This window comes from Piliocolobus tephrosceles, chromosome 18 (genome assembly GCF_002776525.5).
Source record: "Piliocolobus tephrosceles isolate RC106 chromosome 18, ASM277652v3, whole genome shotgun sequence".
Classification (NCBI taxonomy): domain Eukaryota; kingdom Metazoa; phylum Chordata; class Mammalia; order Primates; family Cercopithecidae; genus Piliocolobus; species Piliocolobus tephrosceles.
This window is the reverse complement of record NC_045451.1, coordinates 36,610,165-36,630,838: the sequence shown is the minus strand read 5'-3', so window position 1 is coordinate 36,630,838 and position 20,674 is coordinate 36,610,165. Positions and strand designations below refer to the sequence as shown.

General features: G+C 44.3%; 1 protein-coding gene across 1 annotated transcript in view; it reads left to right on the top strand.

The window, feature by feature from the left end:
- SLC14A2 (solute carrier family 14 member 2) overlaps positions 1 to 20,674 on the top strand; it is a 57,808-nt gene that overhangs the window by 20,922 nt on the left and 16,212 nt on the right. Inside the window, exons 9-10 of the mRNA XM_023207623.1 lie at positions 287 to 461; positions 19,411 to 19,533. Coding sequence (XP_023063391.1) covers positions 287 to 461; positions 19,411 to 19,533 — 298 coding nt within the window. The remainder of the gene's footprint in view (positions 1 to 286; positions 462 to 19,410; positions 19,534 to 20,674) is intronic.

The window sequence follows — 20,674 nt, the reverse complement described above, 5'->3', positions numbered from 1 at the left end:
TTTTTTTGTAGAGACGTGGTCTCACTTTGTTGCCAAGGCTGGTCTGGGCTCAAGTGATCCTCCCACCTTGGCCTTCCAAAGTGCTGGGATTACAGGCATGGGCCACTGCATCCAGCCCCAAATTCTTTGACCAACTACTATGACATTGCAAATCTGGGAATATCAATGCCTTCACTGGTGGGAGGATCTCCATCCTCAATGCCCATCACATCCTTTTCCCCCAGGGTCCCCAGCCCAACACAGGAAACTGGGAAACTTCTTCAGCCCCCAATGCTTTTGTTTCCAGGTAGGCGTGCCACCAGGCACCTGGGCCTTCTGCCTCGCCACCATCATCTTCCTGCTCCTGACGACCAACAACCCGGCCATCTTCAGGCTCCCACTCAGCAAAGTCACCTACCCCGAGGCCAACCGCATCTACTACCTGAGGGTGAAAAGCGGTGAAGAAGAGAAGTCCCCCAGTGGTGACTAGCCGCGTTCTGGGAAGAAATGCTCTTTGCCTGACCTGATGTCTGCTCCCTGTGTTCTCAGCTCTGGTTCAATCAGTTGCAGCACTCACTTTCTTTGCCTCTCCTTGCACCTGTGTAGAACCAAGCACACCTGTAACTTTCTTTCCCTAAGCTGATTTTCATTCTCTGCCTGAATCTCCATAACTACCTATTGTGTGGCATTAAGGGAAGTTGGTATTACAGTAAGATTTCCGGAGTTAGCAATAAGGAGTGTGTTTTAAGTGTTGTTGACTTAAAACAAAAACAGCAGTCTTTTGGAAAGGTAATTAACAGGTGATCTTCTTGGCATGTTAAACTAAATAATAGATGCTATAAAATTAAACTTGTTGAGTGTCCTAAGCAGACACAGAGTAGGAGGGTAAGTCAGGGGACACAGGCTAGGAAGGGAAGGCTCTCTAGTGGCTGAGCTAGAGGCTAATGACCACAAAGAGAAGAATTTTACACTGATGGGATTTTAAGTCAAAATAGGGACAACTGGGGCATGGAATTATCTAAAGGAGTCTTGACCATTCAGTGGTCTTTGTAAGGGGCAAGGCGATATTCCATAGCAGGGAGGAATTAATAAATTAGAATCCTATATATGACTTTATTGTGGATGATAAGCATTTCTTAGTTTAGATCAAACCAGTATCTCTTAAAATTAATTTTTTTTAATTTTACTTTAAGGTCTGGAATACATGTGCAGAACATGCAGGTTTGTTACATAGATATATACGTGCCATGGTGGTTTCCTCCACCTATCAACCTGTCATCTAGGTTTTAAGCCCCACATGCATTAAGTATTTGTCCTAGTGCTCTCCTTCCCCTTGCCTCCCATCCCCCAACAGGGCCCAGTATGTGATGTTCCCCTCCCTTTGTCCATGTGTTCATTGTTCAACTCCCACTTATGAGTGAGAACGTGCAGTGTTTGGTTTTCTGTTCCTGTGTTAGTTTGCTTAGAATGATGGCTTCCAGCTTCATCCATGTCCCTGCAAAGGACACGAACTCCTTCTTTTTTATGGCTGCATAATATTCCATGGTGTATATGTGCCACATTTTCTTTATCCAGTCTATCACTGATGGGTATTTGGGTTGATTCCAAGACTTTGCTATTGTATATAGTGCTGCAATGAACATACGTGTGTATGTGTCTTTACAATAGAATGATTTATAATCCTTTGGGTATATACCCAGTAATGGGATTGCTGGGACAAATCAAACCAGCATCTTTAAGCAGAGATTTCAGGTAAGGAAAGTACCCGAGTTCCATGTGTAAAAAGCTTGGGAAATCTACTTCATTCTTCTATTTGCTTGTGAGCACGGGAAGCTTTATGAAGTGTATGATATTTAAGACAGATAGGTAGCCCTGACTGTGGAAAGACAAACAACTATCTATGAATTTCATAATTTGGTTTCCCAACTACAGTCAATAGCTTTCATTTGGTCTTTAAATGTATATATAGATCAGGGGTCAGCAAACTTTTTCTGTAAAGAGCCAGATAGTAAATATTTTCTGATGGGAGGCCATATATTCTCTTTGGCAAAGTCTTAACCCTGTCATTATAGCATAAAAGTAGCCATAGACAACATGTAAATGAATAATTATGGCTATGTGTCCATAAAACTTTATTAAACAGGCGGTAAGCTAGATTTGGTCCCCAAGTTGTATTTTGCAGATCCCTGATAGAGACAGTCAACATATTAATGCTTACAAACTGGTGGGCAGTGCACAGGCCCAGACAGACACCACCAAGTCCCTTGCAACAGACATAGCAAAGGGGCTGACATGCTGGGTGACGGCATGAAGACCCTCAGGAAATGGAGGACACTCAGAAAAGTGAGAGTAGCATGACTGGAATCAGGAGGACCTGCTCTGGGGCTACTGGAGAACTTAGTGCACAGTGATGTGCACTAAGGGGTGCAGTTTTAAACCAATAGTTCCACAGTGTCTAGAAACTATTTCTAAGGCTCACTCTTCTCCAACCTCTCGCCCTGTTCTCTCATCTGCCAGAAAGCACACCACTCTTGGACAAGGAAAAAAAATGATGACCCTTCAGTGCTGGAGTCTTCCAGGCAGGAAGGACAGGGAGGTTCAGAGAATCCCAAGGTTGGAAGGGAGTGTGAAGATCAGGTGGTCCCATCCCATGATGCAGGAAAACCTCTATATTATTAGGATAAGGGCTTCAGTTCTCTGTTGGGTTTCCAGAAGGGGTTCAATTACCCAAAATGGAGGCAAGACTTCCAAAGTATTTTAACAACAGATAACCAGAACCAGAGACCCCATTCATTGCCCTAGAAAAATCCCCTCCTGCCTTCATTAAGCCCTTTGAGACTGTCCACCCAAAGCATTGGGTCTGATTGGGAACTGTCTTTTAGTCATGCTTACTGGATCTCCAGAAGAGGAAAACTATTTGGATATAAAAAATTATTTCAGCTGATTTGGATGAGATTATTGCTTTCTTTTCCCACCAACTACCCCCATCTCCCCCAACCCCTGCCAACTCTTCACCTCATCTCATGGGACTGGAGAGCTCCTGGAGTGATCTTGTCCCACCTTCCCCAGGGCTTCCTCGCCTCAGCCAGCTGCTGAATGGGTAGGTAAAAGATCTCTAAACTTACAGATTCACAGCACCAACATGAGGTTGCATGGGGACAGGACATGATGAGAGAAGAAGGGTTTGGGGACCTATATTCTGGCAGTTTTTCTACCATCACCCCAAACTACAAGCAACAGCTCTTGGCTATACAAATGATAGTGTCTATGTTGAACACAAATATGCAATCATTAAAGGTGTGTCCGTTTGGAGAGACAGGGACTTTAGAGGAGGCTGTGTCTCAAACTCTTTCCCTATCGCAACCATCTTCCACTTCCCCTCTCCCATCTTAATCTCCTCTCATACAACACTGATGAATTCTACTATCAGCCACGAAAGTCTTGTCCTGCTGCTTTAAAATGGCAGATCTTAAATCATCTTTCCAATTTCTTCCATAATTGACATAGTCAAGTTTTCTGCTTCATCTTGAGGTTTGTTGCCATAGAGTTACCTACAATGTTCTCATAGAATGATTTCAATCTCTCCTGTATGCATGGTTTTATCCCCTTCTCATTTCTAATCTTACATAATTTTGTTATCTCTTTTCTTTAATCAGGTTTGCAAGGGGTGCATTAATTTTATTGACTTTTTTCAAAGAAGCAATTTTGGATTTATTTGTCCTTTCTACTTGTTTTGGTTTGTATTCTATTGATTTATTTTTCCTGTTTCCTTAGAGTTTAAATGTTATTTTCTAATGTTTTAAAATTGATGTAGAATTCTTTCATTTTAGGTCTTTCTAACAATAAAGTCATTTACAGATATTAATTTTCTCCTGAGTACGGCTTTAGCTGGGTACTATAGGTTTTAGAATAAAGGAGTCTACATTTATCATTCTTTAAACAGTTTGTAATTTTAATTTCTATTCCTCTTTGGTTGTTTGAGGATTATTTAATAATGGGTTTCTTAATTTCTAGCATTTAGGAATCTTTTGATATTTTTTAACTTTGTATATCTAGTTTTATTGGATTATGAGCAGAAAATATGGCCTGTAAAATCTTTATTTTAAAATTGTGTGAATTTTTCTTGGTTGCCAAGTACCTGATTGATTTTGGACATATAAAATGAAATTTTACTTTGAAAGAAATACATATTAAATTGATTTGTTAACTGTATTATTCAATTCTCTATGTTCTTTTTTTTTTTTGTATATGGGGTCTTAATTCTGAAAAGAGTTTGTTAAAAATCAATCAACTATAATTGTGCAGTTTCATTAATTTCTTTTTGCGTTTCTAAAACATTTATCTCATATAATAAGTTACCACATTGTTTGATGCCTATTAATTTATATAATCATTGATTCTTCATAAATTTTGCCTATTATAAGTTACCCTCTTTATTCTAGTTAACGCTTTTAACCATCACTCCAACTTAACCACTAGTAATGTTGTTGTACCTTCCTTCTTTCTGATATTTTCTTATCCCTTTGTTTTAACCTTTATCATTTTTAATTTTTAACTTTGTTTACTTTTAACTATTTCTTAAAAATAACATACAGCAATGTTTCATGTTTTTACCTAATCTCAGTGTTTCTATAATTTATTAAGTTAACCTCTTCACATTTTATGTAATAACTAATATACTAGTTTTTTTCTTTCACTTTATTTTTTACGATTCATTTTTCTTTGCTTTTTAGTTATTTCATTTTTCTCGTTTCACAAGTTTGATCATGGTACTCCCTCTTTCTTTCTTCCCTTTGTTAATTTGGTCCACTGTTGTTTTACATTCTGCTAGTGGTTACTGCTCCTTTCCCAACACTCATAATCAAAAGCATATTTCTCTCTTATTATATAAAAACAAGATGAAAAATAATTTTCCCTGACAAGATACCCCATTTCTCCAATGACCTTTCCCACCCCGAGAAACTATGGCCTTTGAAATAATTTCACTATTCCCCTCCCCAGCGCCCCAGTCCCTAAAATGTGTTTACTTCTCCAGCTATCTCCCACTCCTCAATTGTGCTAAGATCATTTATCATTTTTAATAATTTTCCCCTTGCAATATGCTTCTTTTCACAAGAATTCTTACTGAGCCCATACATCACACATTCCCAGCCATTCTATCGTCCATTTGGAGTTTACCATTTGTATTGAATATGCTACCTTTTATTACTCTTTCATCTATTCTTCTTCCCCTGTCTTGCTATCTCTGTTCCAATTCATTTATTACTTGTTTACAACTCTTTGTATTTTCTTCAAGTTATCTATGAGAGAATATGCTGACATATTCTTTGACTCTTTGCATGTTGACCGAGTTTCTTACCCCGGCAGACAGTGACATTTTGGAGGAGTGGGGCTCCTGCCCTGCAGTCTCTCCCCTCAGTGGTCTCTAGATGTTGTTCCTTCATTTTCTGGCTTTTGGGTGTTACACATGAGAAATCTGGTGCCAATCTCATTCTTTTCCCTTTGTAAATAACTTGTTCTTTCTTTCTAGATGATTGTTAGGTGTCTTTTTTGTCTACGGAGTTCAGGAATTTTATGAAGCAAAGCCAGGGTGTGTCTTTTCTCATCAATCCTGCCTTTTAATCTGCAAACTCAAGTCTTTCTTCAGCTTAGCGACTTTTCTTCTAAGATTTGATTATCGGTTTCCCTCTATCTCTTCCTTGTTTCTGTTTCTGGAACTCCTATATCCATGTGATAGGCCTCCTTGATCTCTATTTCAAGTTGCTTGTGTTCTTCTTCACAATTTTTATCATTTGTATTTTTGCTCTGCTTTGAGATATTCCTTCCATTTGACCTTCCAGACCACTGATTTACGTCCCAACAATAACCTTTCTTTTCTTCAATTCAACAGATAGGTTGAATTTTTTTAGTTTAAAAATCATGTTTTTAGTTTCAGAAAATCTTTGAGATGAGGGCTAAAATAGAATCTCCATGTGTGCTTATGATTTTTTTTTTTTTAATTTTCTATCTCCTCTTGCTCCAGAAATCAGATACAGCTTCTCACAACTCCTGGCCCCAAGCTTCTGTCCATTCCCCTTAATCCATCACAGATGGGCCCCTGTGTAGCCTTCCCAGGGCCATTTGCCAACTTTCATGAGCTGAGAAGCTCTGTCTGCCTCATGGCCTAACCTTATTCACTCATTCACCCAGAAGACATTATGTGAGGAACTATTAATGTGTTACTCAGGCCCCAGGATTGACAACAAATCAGGAAAGAATCAGACCAGCTCCTGCCTGCAAGGAATTCATTTTATGGGAATATACCCAGCCAGGTGAGTAGTCTCACCTGGGGTGAAGATGAGGCTGCAGACTACCTGAGCCCACTGAAGGTCACAGCACTACCTCTTTTTTTTTTTTTTTTTTTTTTTTTTTGAGACAGAGTTTTGTTCTTGTTGCCCAGGCTGGAGTACAATGGTGTGATTTCAGCTCACTGTAGCCTCCACCTCCCAGGTTCAAGCGATTCTCCTGCCTCAGCCTCTCAAGTAGCTGGTATTACAGGCACCCACCACCATGCCCAGCTATTTTTTTTTTTTTTTTTTTTTTTTTGTACTTTTTAGTAAAGACGGGGTTTCAGCATGTTGGCCAGGCTGGTCTTGAGCTCCTGACTTTGTCAGACTAATCTTCTGTTTAAAAAGTGTTTTAGGCATGATTTTAAGGGTTCCAGGAAGATTTCAGTGCCTTGTCCCCTTGTATCTCCTATCTTTCCATTACCTGCTGCCCAAGTATTCCCAGCCATTCCTTCAACTTAAGGCTTTGAATCTGTTCAAGCTGTAAATAGTCCTGAGAAGGTACCACAGTAAGCATGATCAATCATTTGTATCTTAGGCCAAAGGAGCCATTTCTGAGAACAGATTTGATGAAAAGGGAAGAAAGAGTACAAAGAAAAATGGGTGGCACATTTCGAGAGAGTCTTTGGCAAAGGAGGGCATGGCAAGATGAGGCCAAGCTGGATGGATGGGGGTCTGGAGCACCCTCGTCTCACAGGGGAGGATGATGATGAAGCTGGTTGTGTTTGGCTTGGAGAAGAGATGAAAGAGCTAGGACTGTGTGTGTCTGCAGTATTAGGTAATGATTGTGGGAGAAGTCAATGTGTTCAATGTTTCTTCAGAGCACAGAGGAAGTGCAGTAGGTGGGAGTGATAAGCAAACAGACTTTGAATCAGTGGAGAAGGGCGCTTTTTAACAGTGGAAGTTGCTTGAGAGATAATGTCCTGTGAGGTCCTAGGATTCCTGCCCTGATAGTGCAGGAGCAGGGTGTCAGGCCAGTTGGAGATGCTTGTTTTGGGTGGTTAACCAGACCAGATAACCACTGCAGCCTCTCTTTTCCAGTTCCCAACTTTCTGTGATTTTATGACCCTGAATTTCCAAGGAGGAATAAAGAGGAGTTATCACTGAGGTCGTAAAAGGGTAAGAACATGAAGACCATGTATACCAAAAATATACCACAAGTGCCTTTACTACTTCTCTAGAGCTTGACCAGTTAGCCCTTTGGCCACTTTACCAAAATGCTCAACATGGTTGCTTACATGGACAAAAGCTGGGGACCAACATTCTTCAACTGCACACTGACTTTCTCCTTCCCATCACTCTCCCCTCTGAAGGGACTCTCTTTCTGGCCAACCCTCCAGGATCTGCCTGTCAGAAAACTGTGTCTTCATAGCCTGAGTTTGTGGTTATATCAGACCAGCGCACAAACATCATGGAACATTTGTTCATGCTTTCCTATATGAGCCTGACCTTAGTTTTCTTGGGTCATAAAGGTTGTGGTGGCCTGAGGACAGCTCTAATCTAAAACCAGGCAGGGACTGGCAGTTTCAGTATGGGTATGATTTCTACTCGATAAACCATGGTCTCATCTGGTAACTTTAAAGGCATTCACATTTCATATGAGACTTTTTTTACTTGCCTGGTTTTTCCTGTCTCTAGTCATTCAGAGAAAAACGAAAGAATCCACAGGGAGCACTTCTACCCCAAGTGGAACTAGAAATTCCAAGACTCCAAGAAGGGGACAAGGGAGAAAATGACAAGTCCTTTTTAACCCTCTGCAAATTGATAACAACGACCTCTCAGCCCCCTTCTACCGCTGCACAGGCTGCTGGAGCAGAATGAAGCAAAATAAGTAGCCCTTTGGAGAACTTCCAGCTCCAGCTTGCATTTATTCCATACGGACTTGGGCTCTTTCCCTTGGAGGATCTGACCTCCCCAAGTTTAGCTCCTGGTGGTCAGTGTAGGCCTCCTCCCTCTGTAAGGTTGAAAACGTAGAATTGAAGGAAGCCACTAGCATTGTGAAGAAAACCTCGTTCACAAGTGAATTCCAGTTGAGCCTTCAAATAAAGAGTCTGTAGGCATAAATTGATCTCTTGAATAGCCCTTGGTATCTGAGCTGCAGTCTTTAGTAGGACCTGTTGGGGACAAGATACCATCTTGGCCTTCTGCTTTCCAAGATAGCACTTTATTGCCCCATCCTGAGTCTAGTGTGTGTGACAGATACTCAGTACATCTTAAAGAACCACAGTTCCATTTGGCTAATGGAATGTGTATGAACTTCCTGAAAGCCTTCTTAAGGTCATCATTTCCTGTCTTTTCAAATTAATGACATATTGTTCACAGGTGGCTCCCTGTTATGTCTGGAGTAGGTGGATGCTTAGGTAGCTGAAGTGAGCTCATCCCAAGAAGTTCAGGAACCCTTAGGAGAAGCCAGGGCAAGAGAACAAGGGACAGCAGTGAGGGCTGAGCCAACAGGCCAGCCAGCAGGGACAAGGAAAACATGAAGGTTCCGTGTTGCTAGCAGATAGCCATGGGCCCTGAACTAGCAACACAAGGACAGGCCCCTATGCAGGCGACCGACCTCCCCTCCACACCATTCTCCACCTCTCCCTGGAATGTGGGGGCCTGCTGGGCTCCTCCCACCCGCTTTGTTTGCTTTCCTTCCTCAGAAGGCCCTCCATGATTAGGACCCCTCTTTAACGGTTCCAAAATGCCTGGCACGGTAGGAAGGGGGCCTTTGACGTCAGCGGGGGAGTTTGTCTACTCAGGTGTAGCTAATTTCCTCAGTGTTAGGAACCTGGGTAGACTGCCTCACACCCCACCACTGAGTGTGTGTATGTGGAGTGGGGAGGGCAAAAGCTTGGGGGTTGATGCATGACCCATCATACTCACAAAGCCGAACAAAACATGTTTGGATTGGGCCCCCTCCCCAAACTCCAGACCCCCAGACCCTATGGCCTCATGGGACTTGCAATGGCCAGCTCCCTAATGTACAGATCTCAGAGTTCTTCCTGCCGGTGGGGGTTCATCACACCTTCTTGCTCTGAGAGGGTCCTGCAGTAAGCCTCCAGGTCCCCAGGACCCCAGTCAGCAGGAATCAGAAGGAAGAAAGGTCTGAAAATTTCCATAGAACTAGAAAGGCAGCATCTAGTATCGGGCTGTGCAGAAATTTCCATTCAGATGCTGATGGCAATACTGTTCCCCTGTGCCCTGCCCCTATGGGGAATTAAGGGAGTTTATTGAGGTGGGAAGGCAAATTGGCCCCCTGAGGAGATAACACTTAAATAATTGCTTTAAAGGCAAACGCTGGAGCGAGAATTCTAACGAGAGGTGCAACTGGGAGGTAACCTATGGGACAAGAGAGAAGCTACCAGACAGTCCCCAGCTCTGCCTCTTTAAAGAGAACCTACCTGATCCAACCAGGTTGGGGGAGCTATGGTAGCTGAAGCTAGTCCTCCCCAGGGAATTTAGGAAATAGTCTTTTGGCAGGAAGGCTGGGGGGACATGGGTGAGCATTTGTGAGAAGGGGCATTTGTCTTTCTTCTCCCCAGTCCTCCATGGTACCCTTCCTCAACTGGCAGACGTGCGCCAGGCACAGGTTCAAGGAATGATGCAAGCTAGTGAATTTATAGCAAGTCAGCCAGAGGATGAGCTGGAGGGCTCAGGGAGGTGAAGAGGTTGGTGTTTAGGAGAAGTCACAGCACCTGGAGTTGAGGACCCGAGACGCCGCCCAATCAGAAGGAAGCTGCTGCTTTCTAGTCCCAGTGGTCTAGATTCCTCCCACTGCATGCAGGAAATCAAAAGGAGCCCAGGTAAGAGGTCCTGGGAGAGAGAGCTGAACCAGGTACACGTCCTAGCCAACAAGACCACTTAACTCTTCAAAGGAAGAGAAGAAAGAAAGGCTGGTCTTGTTCTGTTTCTTCCTTCTGTTGAACTGCATCTGGGGAAGACAGTCCTGGGGTGGGAACCTTACTAAGAATGCCAGAGACAATGTATGTATTGGAAGCTTCAAGCTGGATAGGCCTTTAAAAATTTATAGTTCAAACCTCTTATTTTATAGATGAGGAAACCACGGCTTGTCCAGACACTTGTCCAGGTGGTAAATGAGGCTGGACAAAAGTCCACGTGTCCTAACTCATAACCCTGAGTACTTCCTGCTCACCTGCTGCTGAAACCAGGCTCATCCATCAGCCCTCAAATCCCTCACCACCACACACGCCCACTGGATGAGCCATCTCGTTATTTGTCATCCTTCCCATGACTCTATGACCCATGGCTGTGACATCAGTTTGGTTTCCAGGGCAGCACTGTGCCAAGTTGGGCCTCTGGGATGTCACCTCTGGCTAATGAGATATAACTGAATACCTTCTGCCCACGATTCATTACCTGCAGCTTCCAGGGAAGATGCTTCTGCTCCAGGCTCCTTGGCCTCTCTCCTCAGGTCCTATACCCCTTCCTCAGAAACACCAATAGAACTGGGTTCTCCAGTGTCCACAAACATCTTAACATCCCAGCTCCTAACAACCTGTCTCCTGTCCCTCTTCTACATACTCAGATTACTGTAGACCTATTCTGTGCAGCCACTGACAGCAGATGTGTCTGGAAGACAAATAGCCATGCCATAAGGAACAACATTCTAGGATATTGAAGTTCTCTTATCAGAGAATGGACAGCCTTGTAAAGTATGTGATATCCTCCAAAACCAGCACCAAAGAATATAAGCCTTGGTGAACTTGGTGAGGGAAAGCAATCCTGTGAGGTGTGAATGTGCCCAGATGTGGTAGGTAGTGCCAGGCCTCTACCTACTATCACCACCCTGGCCTCGTTGGACCCCTTCTCTCAAATGTATGCAATGTCCACACCCTTCTGTGTGGCTAGAGGGAAAAATACATTTACTCTAAAGTGCCTGATTGGTACTGGCTTTCAAGATCATTGTGTTGAGAAGGATTCTGAGGCTGTATCTAGACTTACAGGGAAAGAGTGCTGGGGTCAATTAGCTACGTCTGCCATAGGTTGCATAGGTTGCCATGCTTCTGCATAGCTATGTCTGCCATAGGTAGTGAAGAAGAAGGCATAGAAGAGCATGTGGAGAAAGGGAGTATGAAAGAGAAGAACTTTCTATGGCCTTTCAGGGGGTGTTGCGATTGTGATGACACACCAGTGTTCATTATTTTTGGTAATTTTTGTAACTCCTTTTGAGATACAAAATAATTCTTAATTTTTTTAATTTAAAAAGTTGAAAATCCATTGATATCATTTAAGAAGGCTCCAACTGTCTGTAAAACACCTACATTGCGGGAGTAAAGAATCCAAAACCAGGAGGTCAAAACCTTGCTTCCTAACTGACCAGGTGTGGCCTCAGGTATGCCACTTATCTCTGGGCCTCAGTTTCCTTCTGCCAGTGCTGAAACTCAAAGGATACTTGGTTACACGGAATTGCTAATTCCAAATAGTTTCATTAGATTGGAATGTATGTATTGAATACTGGTTATGTGCATTGTAACTATCAATAGGAAACTCCACTGCAGCCCCAACTTCAAAAGATGTAGTGTAGAGTACCCTCTGCAAGTACAATGGGAATTCAAGGGCTGGAATCATCCATATGACCAAATAAGCCAAGGATGGCTTCATGGAGGAAGTAGAACACAAAGCAGACCTTGAAAGATGGATAGAACTTAGGCAAGAAGAGGCATGGAGGGAGCACAGAGGGCCAGCGATAAGGCCAGAACACCTTGGCATGGTGTGCATTGGGAAAGAAACGGGTGAAGCTTGAGGATGAAGTTGTTGTAAGAACATCAGGAAAGCCAGGCAGAGGAATTTGAGCATAATACTTTTGGCAATAGGGAGCCATGTAGGTTACTGAGTAAGAGAATGACATAATAATATGGTCTAGCTGCTGAAGTTTAGAATGGATGGAAGAGGGAAGATTAGGGAAACTGATGATATAAACATGCAATTCTGAGGGTGTGGGCCAGGGTAGGAACAGTGAGAAGAGTGCAAAGACATTCTGGAGAAAAATCAGTCAGGTGTCCCGCAGTTAAAGATGGGGTGCTCTGACCTTTGTACTCTCTTTAACTTCATTTATGAGGCTTTATCATCAGGTATCACGAGGTTCAATAAGGCATCAACTCATTTATGCTAATTAACATCTTCCCCACGGAATGAGCCAAAGACACTGAAAGAAACGAAATTTAGGCTAGTCCGTTGGCCAACAAGTGAGCTGCGTTGGAAGGAGAAGAGAAAGTTTAAAGCATTTGATATGAGGATGAGTCTCACTTCTTTCAAGGTAACGGTGACTTATACCCCCACCTTCTTAAAAATAAAAAAATTGGCTAATGGAGTAAGAAGTTGAAGCTTCCAAGTAATTTATCTACAAGTGTTCCCATGGACCTGGTCTTCCTCTTCATTCCATGCATCTCGCATCCCACCTCCTGGTCCAGATAGGAAGTCTCAGGAAGACTAGGCTTTTTCTTGAGGAAAGGGAGCCACGGTTTAAAGAGAAATTGATTCTAGAAGACCTACTTTGGCCATTACATTCCAAAGCCGAGTTGAATTGAAAGATTTTAACTAGGCTGGGCATGATGGCTTACGCCTGTAATCCCAGCACTTCGGGAGGCAGAGGCGGGTGGACCACCTGAGGTCAGGAGATCAAGACCATCCTAGCTAACACCGTGAAACCCCATCTCTACTAAAAATACAAAAAAAAAAAAAAAAAAATAGCCGGGAGTGGTGGCATGCACCTGTAGTCCCAGCTACTCAGGAGGGTGAGACAGGAGAATTGCTTGAACCCAGGAGGCAGAGGTTGCAGTGAGCCGAGAACATGCCACTGCACTCCAGCCTGGGTGATAGAGCAAGACTCTGTCTCAAAAGAACAAAAGAAAGAAAGAAATTCAAACTAAGCCCCTAATGGGGAGTAAGGTTTAGGGAAATAAATCTTAGACTACAAGATAGGAGAGAAGAGAGACCTATGTCTTATCTATGCTCAGCTCTGCCAATAGCTGTGTGGCCTAGGGGAAGTCATTCCATTTCTTGTGGCCTCAGTTTCCAAATCTGTAAAATGGGAGAGCTGGACAAGATCATCTCAAAGCCTTTTCCAATTCTCACATCCAATGCTTTAGAGAGTTTAGAGATGATCTTTGAAAATTTCTACTAAATACAACTTCACAGAAAAAGGTACCACCCCACTTACCACCCACAAGTATCCACATTGCACATACAGAGAATAGCCAGAGGAATTACAAGTCTTAGTGCAAAGCTCAGCTTCCATGTGGGGAAACATTTACCCAAACTGTGGCCAAAGCATAGTCAATCAAAGCATAGAACTGGTTGTAGAGAAAAAAAAAAAAAGATCAAATTATATATGATGTGTCACTTCAAAAAAAGTGGTTCTGGTATTGCAGCCAGGACCTGAGATCAGGAGATCAAGACCTTGCGATGTGTGGGTGTGTCCACAAACAACCGATCAGGAAGCTGGAAGGCCAAGGAAGCTGGGGAGGGATGGCAAGTAGGTCTTGATGGTAGCTTCTTATGCTCCTTATGTTGGACATTGCTACTGAAAAATGGACAACATCAATTCGCCCCCAGGAGAGAGTAAATCCTGTTCAAAACCTGAGAAAGGGCTGGGTGCAGTGGCTCATGCCTGTAATCCTAGCACTTTGGGAGGCAGAGGTGGGCAGATCACCTGAGGTCAGGAGTTCGAGACCAGCCTAACCAATATGGTGAAACCCTGTCTCTACTAAAAATGTAAAAATTAGCCGGGTGTGGTGGCACACACCTGTAGTCCCAGCTACTTGCAAGGCTGAGACAGGAGAATTGCTTGAACCCGGAAGGTGGAAGTTGCAGTGAGCCGAGCTCATGCCACTGCACTCCAGCCTGGGTGACACAGCAAAACTCCAACTCAAAAAAAAAAAAAAAAAAAAACCCTGAGAAAGACAACTCACAGAAAGTGTAGAGGCATGGACCTGTTTGGGTAAAGGTTGATTTTCAGAAAGAGGGTAGATTATTATTTCCCCTCTGAAAGACGTCACATATGATTTAGGTTTATTTTGTTCCTCTCAAAGAAATTGTAATAAGTGTTATAACTTTATTTCACCAGTGGGCGCTTCTATGAAATCTTTTTTTTTTTAACCACTGATATTTGAACAGTTGGCATGAGTCAGAGGCACGAGTACTTCAGGATCACTTCTCCCAAGGAAAGTGTTCCTGAGCAAACCATCATGGCTCATAACTGTTCTTTCCTTCCCTGAGTCAATGAGAAGAAAGCACCATTGGCCTCCTGCCTGTTAAAACACAGGATGATGGCAATCCTCGAGGGCAGGGACTGTGCCCCTGGAATGGTCCTGAATGGCCCCCAGGGTGAAGCTACATGCACCTGGACACTTAATAAGGCTAGTTAGAGGAGAGGAGAGCAGCAGCCCCTACACCAGGCAGGCATGCCGAGGAGTTACTCAGCTTCTGAGGCTCACCCACAGCTTTTCCAGGACATGCGTATAACTGCCCAAGAAAGCTACCCCTGACCTCCAAGCAGCCAGGTACTGTGGTAGAGTTCCTGGGCCCAGGTCCTCTGGCCGTAAACATCATCTGTTTACTGCACCATGCTGTACAAATACTATTTTCTATGTGCGCCATGGTATTGGAGGTGGGGAGGGGAATGAAAAAAGTGATTAACGCAATTATTGAGTGCTTACTGAAAACAAGATTTACTCTTGAGCTCTAGAATGCCCAGTCCCACCTCAAAGAGCTTAGGGTTTCACAGCCAGATGGAATGGACCTATGTAATATCTTAGCAACCAAAATAAATCACAGGGAGCCAGATCCCCATCTTCAATAGCCTATTTTCTTGTCTTTCATTAATTGAGTTCTTCTAGCTACTCTTTCAGAGCTCGTAGGTTTCTGGTTAGTTGATCATAAATGACCAACCATTATATCACCATCTATAAACTTCTACTCTTTTATCCAAATAACACTAGAGATAATCAGTCCTTGACCTGCAATTTCCAAAATCGTACACAATTCAGCTATAACTTTTTTCAGCCTATGAAGGACTCTCATCCGTATTTCAATGTCTATCAAACATTTAACATTTACCCTAAGATACATTATTTTTTAAAATTTGTTTATATCCTGAAATATCTAATGACTTTGTCCATTATGCTATTCAGAAATTAAAATGCAGGCTGGATGTTGTGGCTCATGCCTGTAATCCTGGCACTTTGGGAGGCCGAGGCAGGAGGATCACTCGAGCCCAGGAGTTTGAGACCAAACTGGTCAACATGATGAGACCCTGGCTCTACCAAAAACTAACAACAACAATAATAATAATAATAATAATTAGCTATGCATGGTGAGGCATGCTTGTAGTCCCAACTATTCAGGAGGCTAAGGTGGGAGGATCACTCGAGTTCAGGAGTTTCGGGCTGCAGTGAGTTATGATTGGACCATTGCACTCCAGCCTGGACAACAAAGCAAGACCCTGTCTCAAAAAAATATTAAAATGTCATAGGATAATTATCCCTCGCTAATGTGTTCAACAAACACTTCTGAGTACCAACAAGTATACCAGATTCATGATAGTTAGTGGGGGGCCAAGGTAAAATGGCATAATCCTGGTTGTCAAAGATCTCACCATGATATAAAGGTGATAGTCAAGAACACGTAATTAACTCTTAGGAAGGTAAGAGTCAGTGCAGGTAGGTGTAAAATGCCAGGTGTGACCTAAGGATAAGGAACTATCTTGCCTGGAGCAGAGGGGCCTAGTTCCATCCGAGGAATGTGTCCTCCCTCAGGAGATACCTAATGTGTGAACACTGCAAAGTTATTTTCCAGAGCATTTTATAAGCATTATCTCATCTCCATAACAATATGAGAAAGAAATGGTAGGTGCCCCTGAGATATCTGTTATCATTTACAGTTTGGGTTTGCAAGGTCAACCCTACAGGGTCTGTACATTTCTTTCTGGGAGAATTTCATGCCTGCCATTGAGGAAACCGTCAATGGGATTATGTGACTTGCAAAACACCATGCAGAAATTTGTGACTTTGGTTCCCAGCCAGCGTTATTGTTTTCTTTTCTCCCCACCTCACCAATGGCACATCTCATTTCTAAACATTTGATAGACACGTTCATGATATTCTTGGAAGTGTCTTTATCCATGATGAAAGTCCTAAGACTTTGTCCCAGAGGCCAGTGGGAAATTGCTATCACCTTCACTATAAGTGTTTGCACAGCCTTGAGAAGTTTGCTATTTTATCTCTAATCTTCTTTGGGGCATCTGCTCCCCTCTCCCGTTCTCAACTCTTGGCTGCCACATCGTGAGGAGCTGCTGCCCTCCCTGGGTGGTCTATAGCCCAGCACTCCAGTCTTGGCCACGTGAGAAAGGTACTTTTTGTTTTTGATTTTTGCAGCTGGGCCATCAACTCTGGGAACACGTAGCGCAGAATCTGGGCTGCTAACTGTGAAGAATCAGGGAGTGGAGGCTGAGCCACTGGCCTTCTGTAGCCATCTGTCAGCTCTGCCAGGGCAATCACCTACCCACCCACCCAGCCACCCAAAGATCTTCCACCAGCAAGCCCAGCACTCTCCACCTGTGTTACTATGGCTGACTCCTCAGTGGACAAATCTGGAGTATCTTAACAACCAATAACTTTCCAGGTAGATGTTGCCTTATTTTGTTAAACTGGAGTACCTCTTTGGATATATGAAGAATAACACTGGTTAGTAAATGATGTCTGTCATGCCCTCTGATATCCAGGTTCAGGCCCTAGACTAAAAGGAAAACTCCTTTCTTGCACCAAACAGGTCTGTGCCATTCGATATAATGCAGCATCAGGGTGGAAAGAGCAGTGAATTAGGAACTGAGAGACCCAAGTGCAATTCCTAGCTTTGCCATGATTATGAACTGTATGATTTCGGTGAGTTAATTTCTCTGAACGAGGAAGGTGAACTGTGATCTTGAAACTCCCATTCAGTTCTGAGTTTATGATTCTAAGGTCAAACTAGGATTACCAAGGGGATGACTGGGGTAGCAGACACTTGGCATACGAGGAACAAGAAGCAGTGGACAGGCAGAGGTGCCTTCCCAGTCTGGCAGATGTGCTCTGGGGAATGGCACTATGGGAGAATGCCCTGCTTGGTCAGGTGATGCAATGATACCCCTCAGTTCTCATCCTGCATGAACCCTGCCTGCACAGGCATCCCAGGCCAAGTTGACACTCCAGGTGTCTCTGAAATGCAGAGTAGAGGGGCACTTCTCAGCCTCGGGAGTTACAGCTCAACGCTGACCCCCGGACAGGATGCTGAAACAGCAGCTGCTTCTCTATCCTGAGCCAGAGGGAAGGAACGTGATCAGTTGTGTTAACTTTCAGCATGAAAATATAGACAAGGCCGGGCGCTGTAGCTCACGCCTGTACTCCCAGCACTTTGGGAACCCCAGATAGGTGGATCACGAGGTCAGGAGTTCAAGACCAGCCTGGCCAAGATGGTGAAACCCTATCTCTACTAAAAATACAAAAATTAGCCAGGCGTGGTGGCGGGCACCTATAATCCCAGCTACTTGGAAGGCTGAGGCAGGGAACTGCCTGAACCCAGCAGGCAGAGGTTGCAGTGAGCCGACATTGTGCCACTGCACTCCAGCCTAGGTAACAAGACTCTGTCTTAGGAAAAAAAAAAAGTGTAGACAAGACCTGCTTTCCTTAATCATGCATGCATCACAGACTCTCTAGTTGTTGGCCCTGCTATGTTCTGAGCTTTGCCAAAGTTGTTTCTACATAAGCAGTGTGAACTACCCCAGTGCTTTCCAGCTTTCGTATGCCCATGAATCAGCTGGGGGGATCTTGTTAAAAGCCAATTCAAATTGAGTAGTTCTGGGGTGGGGCCTGAGACTCTGAATTCCAAGCAAGCTCCCTGGTCCACAAACCAGACTCTGAGTAGCAAAAATGCAGAGAAAAGGATTGGGAGCTGAGTCACGTGACTCACCATTTATAGGATGCTAAAGAAATCACTCTGAGTTTCCATTTTCCTCCTTTTAGTGATAATATATAGTGCCCGTTCTGTTCAAGGCACTACTGAAAGGGCCAAGTGACTCAACCCAGAAAGTGTACAGATGTAACAGTGTGAATGTTTTCTACTGTTCCAAGCAGCTGCTGGACCATCTAACTCTAGTGTGTACTGGAGCCCGAAGCAGAGCAAGTTAAAACTGCATACCCCCTAGGATCACCAGATTCTCCAGTTACGAGACCTGGGGGTGAGGCAGTAGGGCTAGGAGCATACACTTTAACAAGACACCAAGGTAATTCAATGCTGTCAGTTGTTGATCCACACACTGAGAAACCCTAGCCCAAGTGGTGAGAGTGCTCTGCTCTCCCGATAGTGTGAAAATTGAAGATAATAAGGTACAGCAGAGAGCTTCTTGCAGGTGATCACAGACTCAGGACTCCTAGCTCCCCATAAATTGGTATTGGTCAAACTTTAATAAGCACAGAATTCTCCCGGTGGATCTTGTTAAAATACAGATTCTGATCCCATCAGTCTTGGTTAAAGCCTCAGATTCTGCATTTCTAACAAGCTCCCAGGCAGATGATGCTAATGCTGCTGGTCCAGGGACCACACTTTGAGTAGCAAGAACCGATGTCAGCTCTCAGCCCAAGCTGCATATTGGAGCCATCTTTTAAATACCATGGGCATTCAAAACGTTAATTTTGAAAAACTGGTCTGGGGTGGAGTTCAGGCATTTTTTTAAAGCACCTGGGTGATTCTAACATGCAGGCAGCTTTGGGACTCTCTGCCACAGATGAAGTCCAAGACGCTGGTTACCACCTGCTCACGCCAGTGCAAGTTGCAGTTAAGTGGGTCTTAGAGTGCTTCCTTGCTGGAGAAATAAGGCAAGCTGCTCATCCATCTCTTGATGGGCTATAACTTGGGTTACTGTGGGGAGAGGAAGCAGAAGTTTTAATGGGAGAAATAGAGAGCTAAGTGTTTTATGCGGAGACTGATACAATTACTACTCCAGCTTAAGGCTTCATCGCTCTCTCCTTTCCAGCATCTGTGTGATTTTTCCTGGCTCTAGGCTTGGCGCTCTCAGGTGTGGACCAGGTGGGACACTGACCTGTCTTGTTTTGCCCCTGGCTAGGAGGCAGTGGGGAGCAGCCACGCACAGCAGACCCAAAGGTGGAGGAGGCCTCGGCGGCTGTGCTGTGCGAGCACAGGAGTGTATTTCACATCGAGCGGTCATCCATTCGGAGGAGGAGCACAGGTGTGCATTTCCTCCCCCTCGCGCTTGGATCCCTACCTTCCTAGTCTCTAATAAAACAGGGACAATGGTAATACCTACTTCACAGAGTGGTGGGGAGACCCGCTGGAGTCAGACTTGACCTCTCATACCTGACCTCTGACCAAGGCCACAGTTCCCCGGATGTGTCTGGATGCCCCCTGGGTCTCCGAGAGGTTGAAGCTGGGACAGGCAGTTAGCTTCTGGGGTCTCAACTCAGCTGCACATTGGAACCACCTGCATCTCATCCATTTAATTCATCTGGGGAACAGCCTGGGTGCGCATCAGGAGCTTTTAAAGCTCTCCAGGAGATTCCAATTTGCCAGCAAATCCAAAACCACTGGTCTAGGAGGCTATAGATGAAAAGTTCTCACCTATGGCAATGGTGGGGAGGCCAAGGGCACAGGTAGAGACCCATGGTGGGGAAAGGGCTGCCAAAGGCCAGGAAGAGGGTATCCAAGGGCCACTAAAGCTGAATAAGTGGAGGCCAGAAACTTGGACTTGGAAGCTGAGAACATGTGGCAGCAAACAGGGAGGAGTCTGGGGATATTTCCTCAACCAGTTGCAAGGTTGGAGCAGCCTCGTGAAGATCCAGGACACAGGGACAAGCTAATCCTACCCCAATCCCCGGGGGGGGCGGGGGGAGTGGGCAGCATTGCCCAGAGTCACACAGCAGACTAAGTCCACTGTTGGAATGAAAGTGACTCCCAAATTAGTGCAACATCTCATGCTCCCCAGAAGATGCCTGAGTGACCTTCTTCCTCCAGTTCCTCCAAGTCTCATCATTTCATACAACAAGTCAGCCAGCCCAGAGAACTGGACCTGGAATGACTATGGGAAAACGCATGAGGTGGAGTGGGGATTGCCAAGGACATTGCATATCTCAAGGGCCCCTGTAGCTCAGGAGTTTGTCTTTGACAAGGGTTTCCCAGCAGAGTGTGGAAGAGACCATGGTTTGCCTCAAAGGCTTCATAACGTCCTCCTAACATCGTCTTAGGACAGGGGCTGGGATTGGGGAGAGCATAGTAGAGAGCCCTGCAGCACTGGCAGGCAGAGAGGAGCTTCAGACAGAAGCTGCGGGTCAGGGGGGTTATCACACGCACAGGCCTCCAAGTTCAAGTGATCC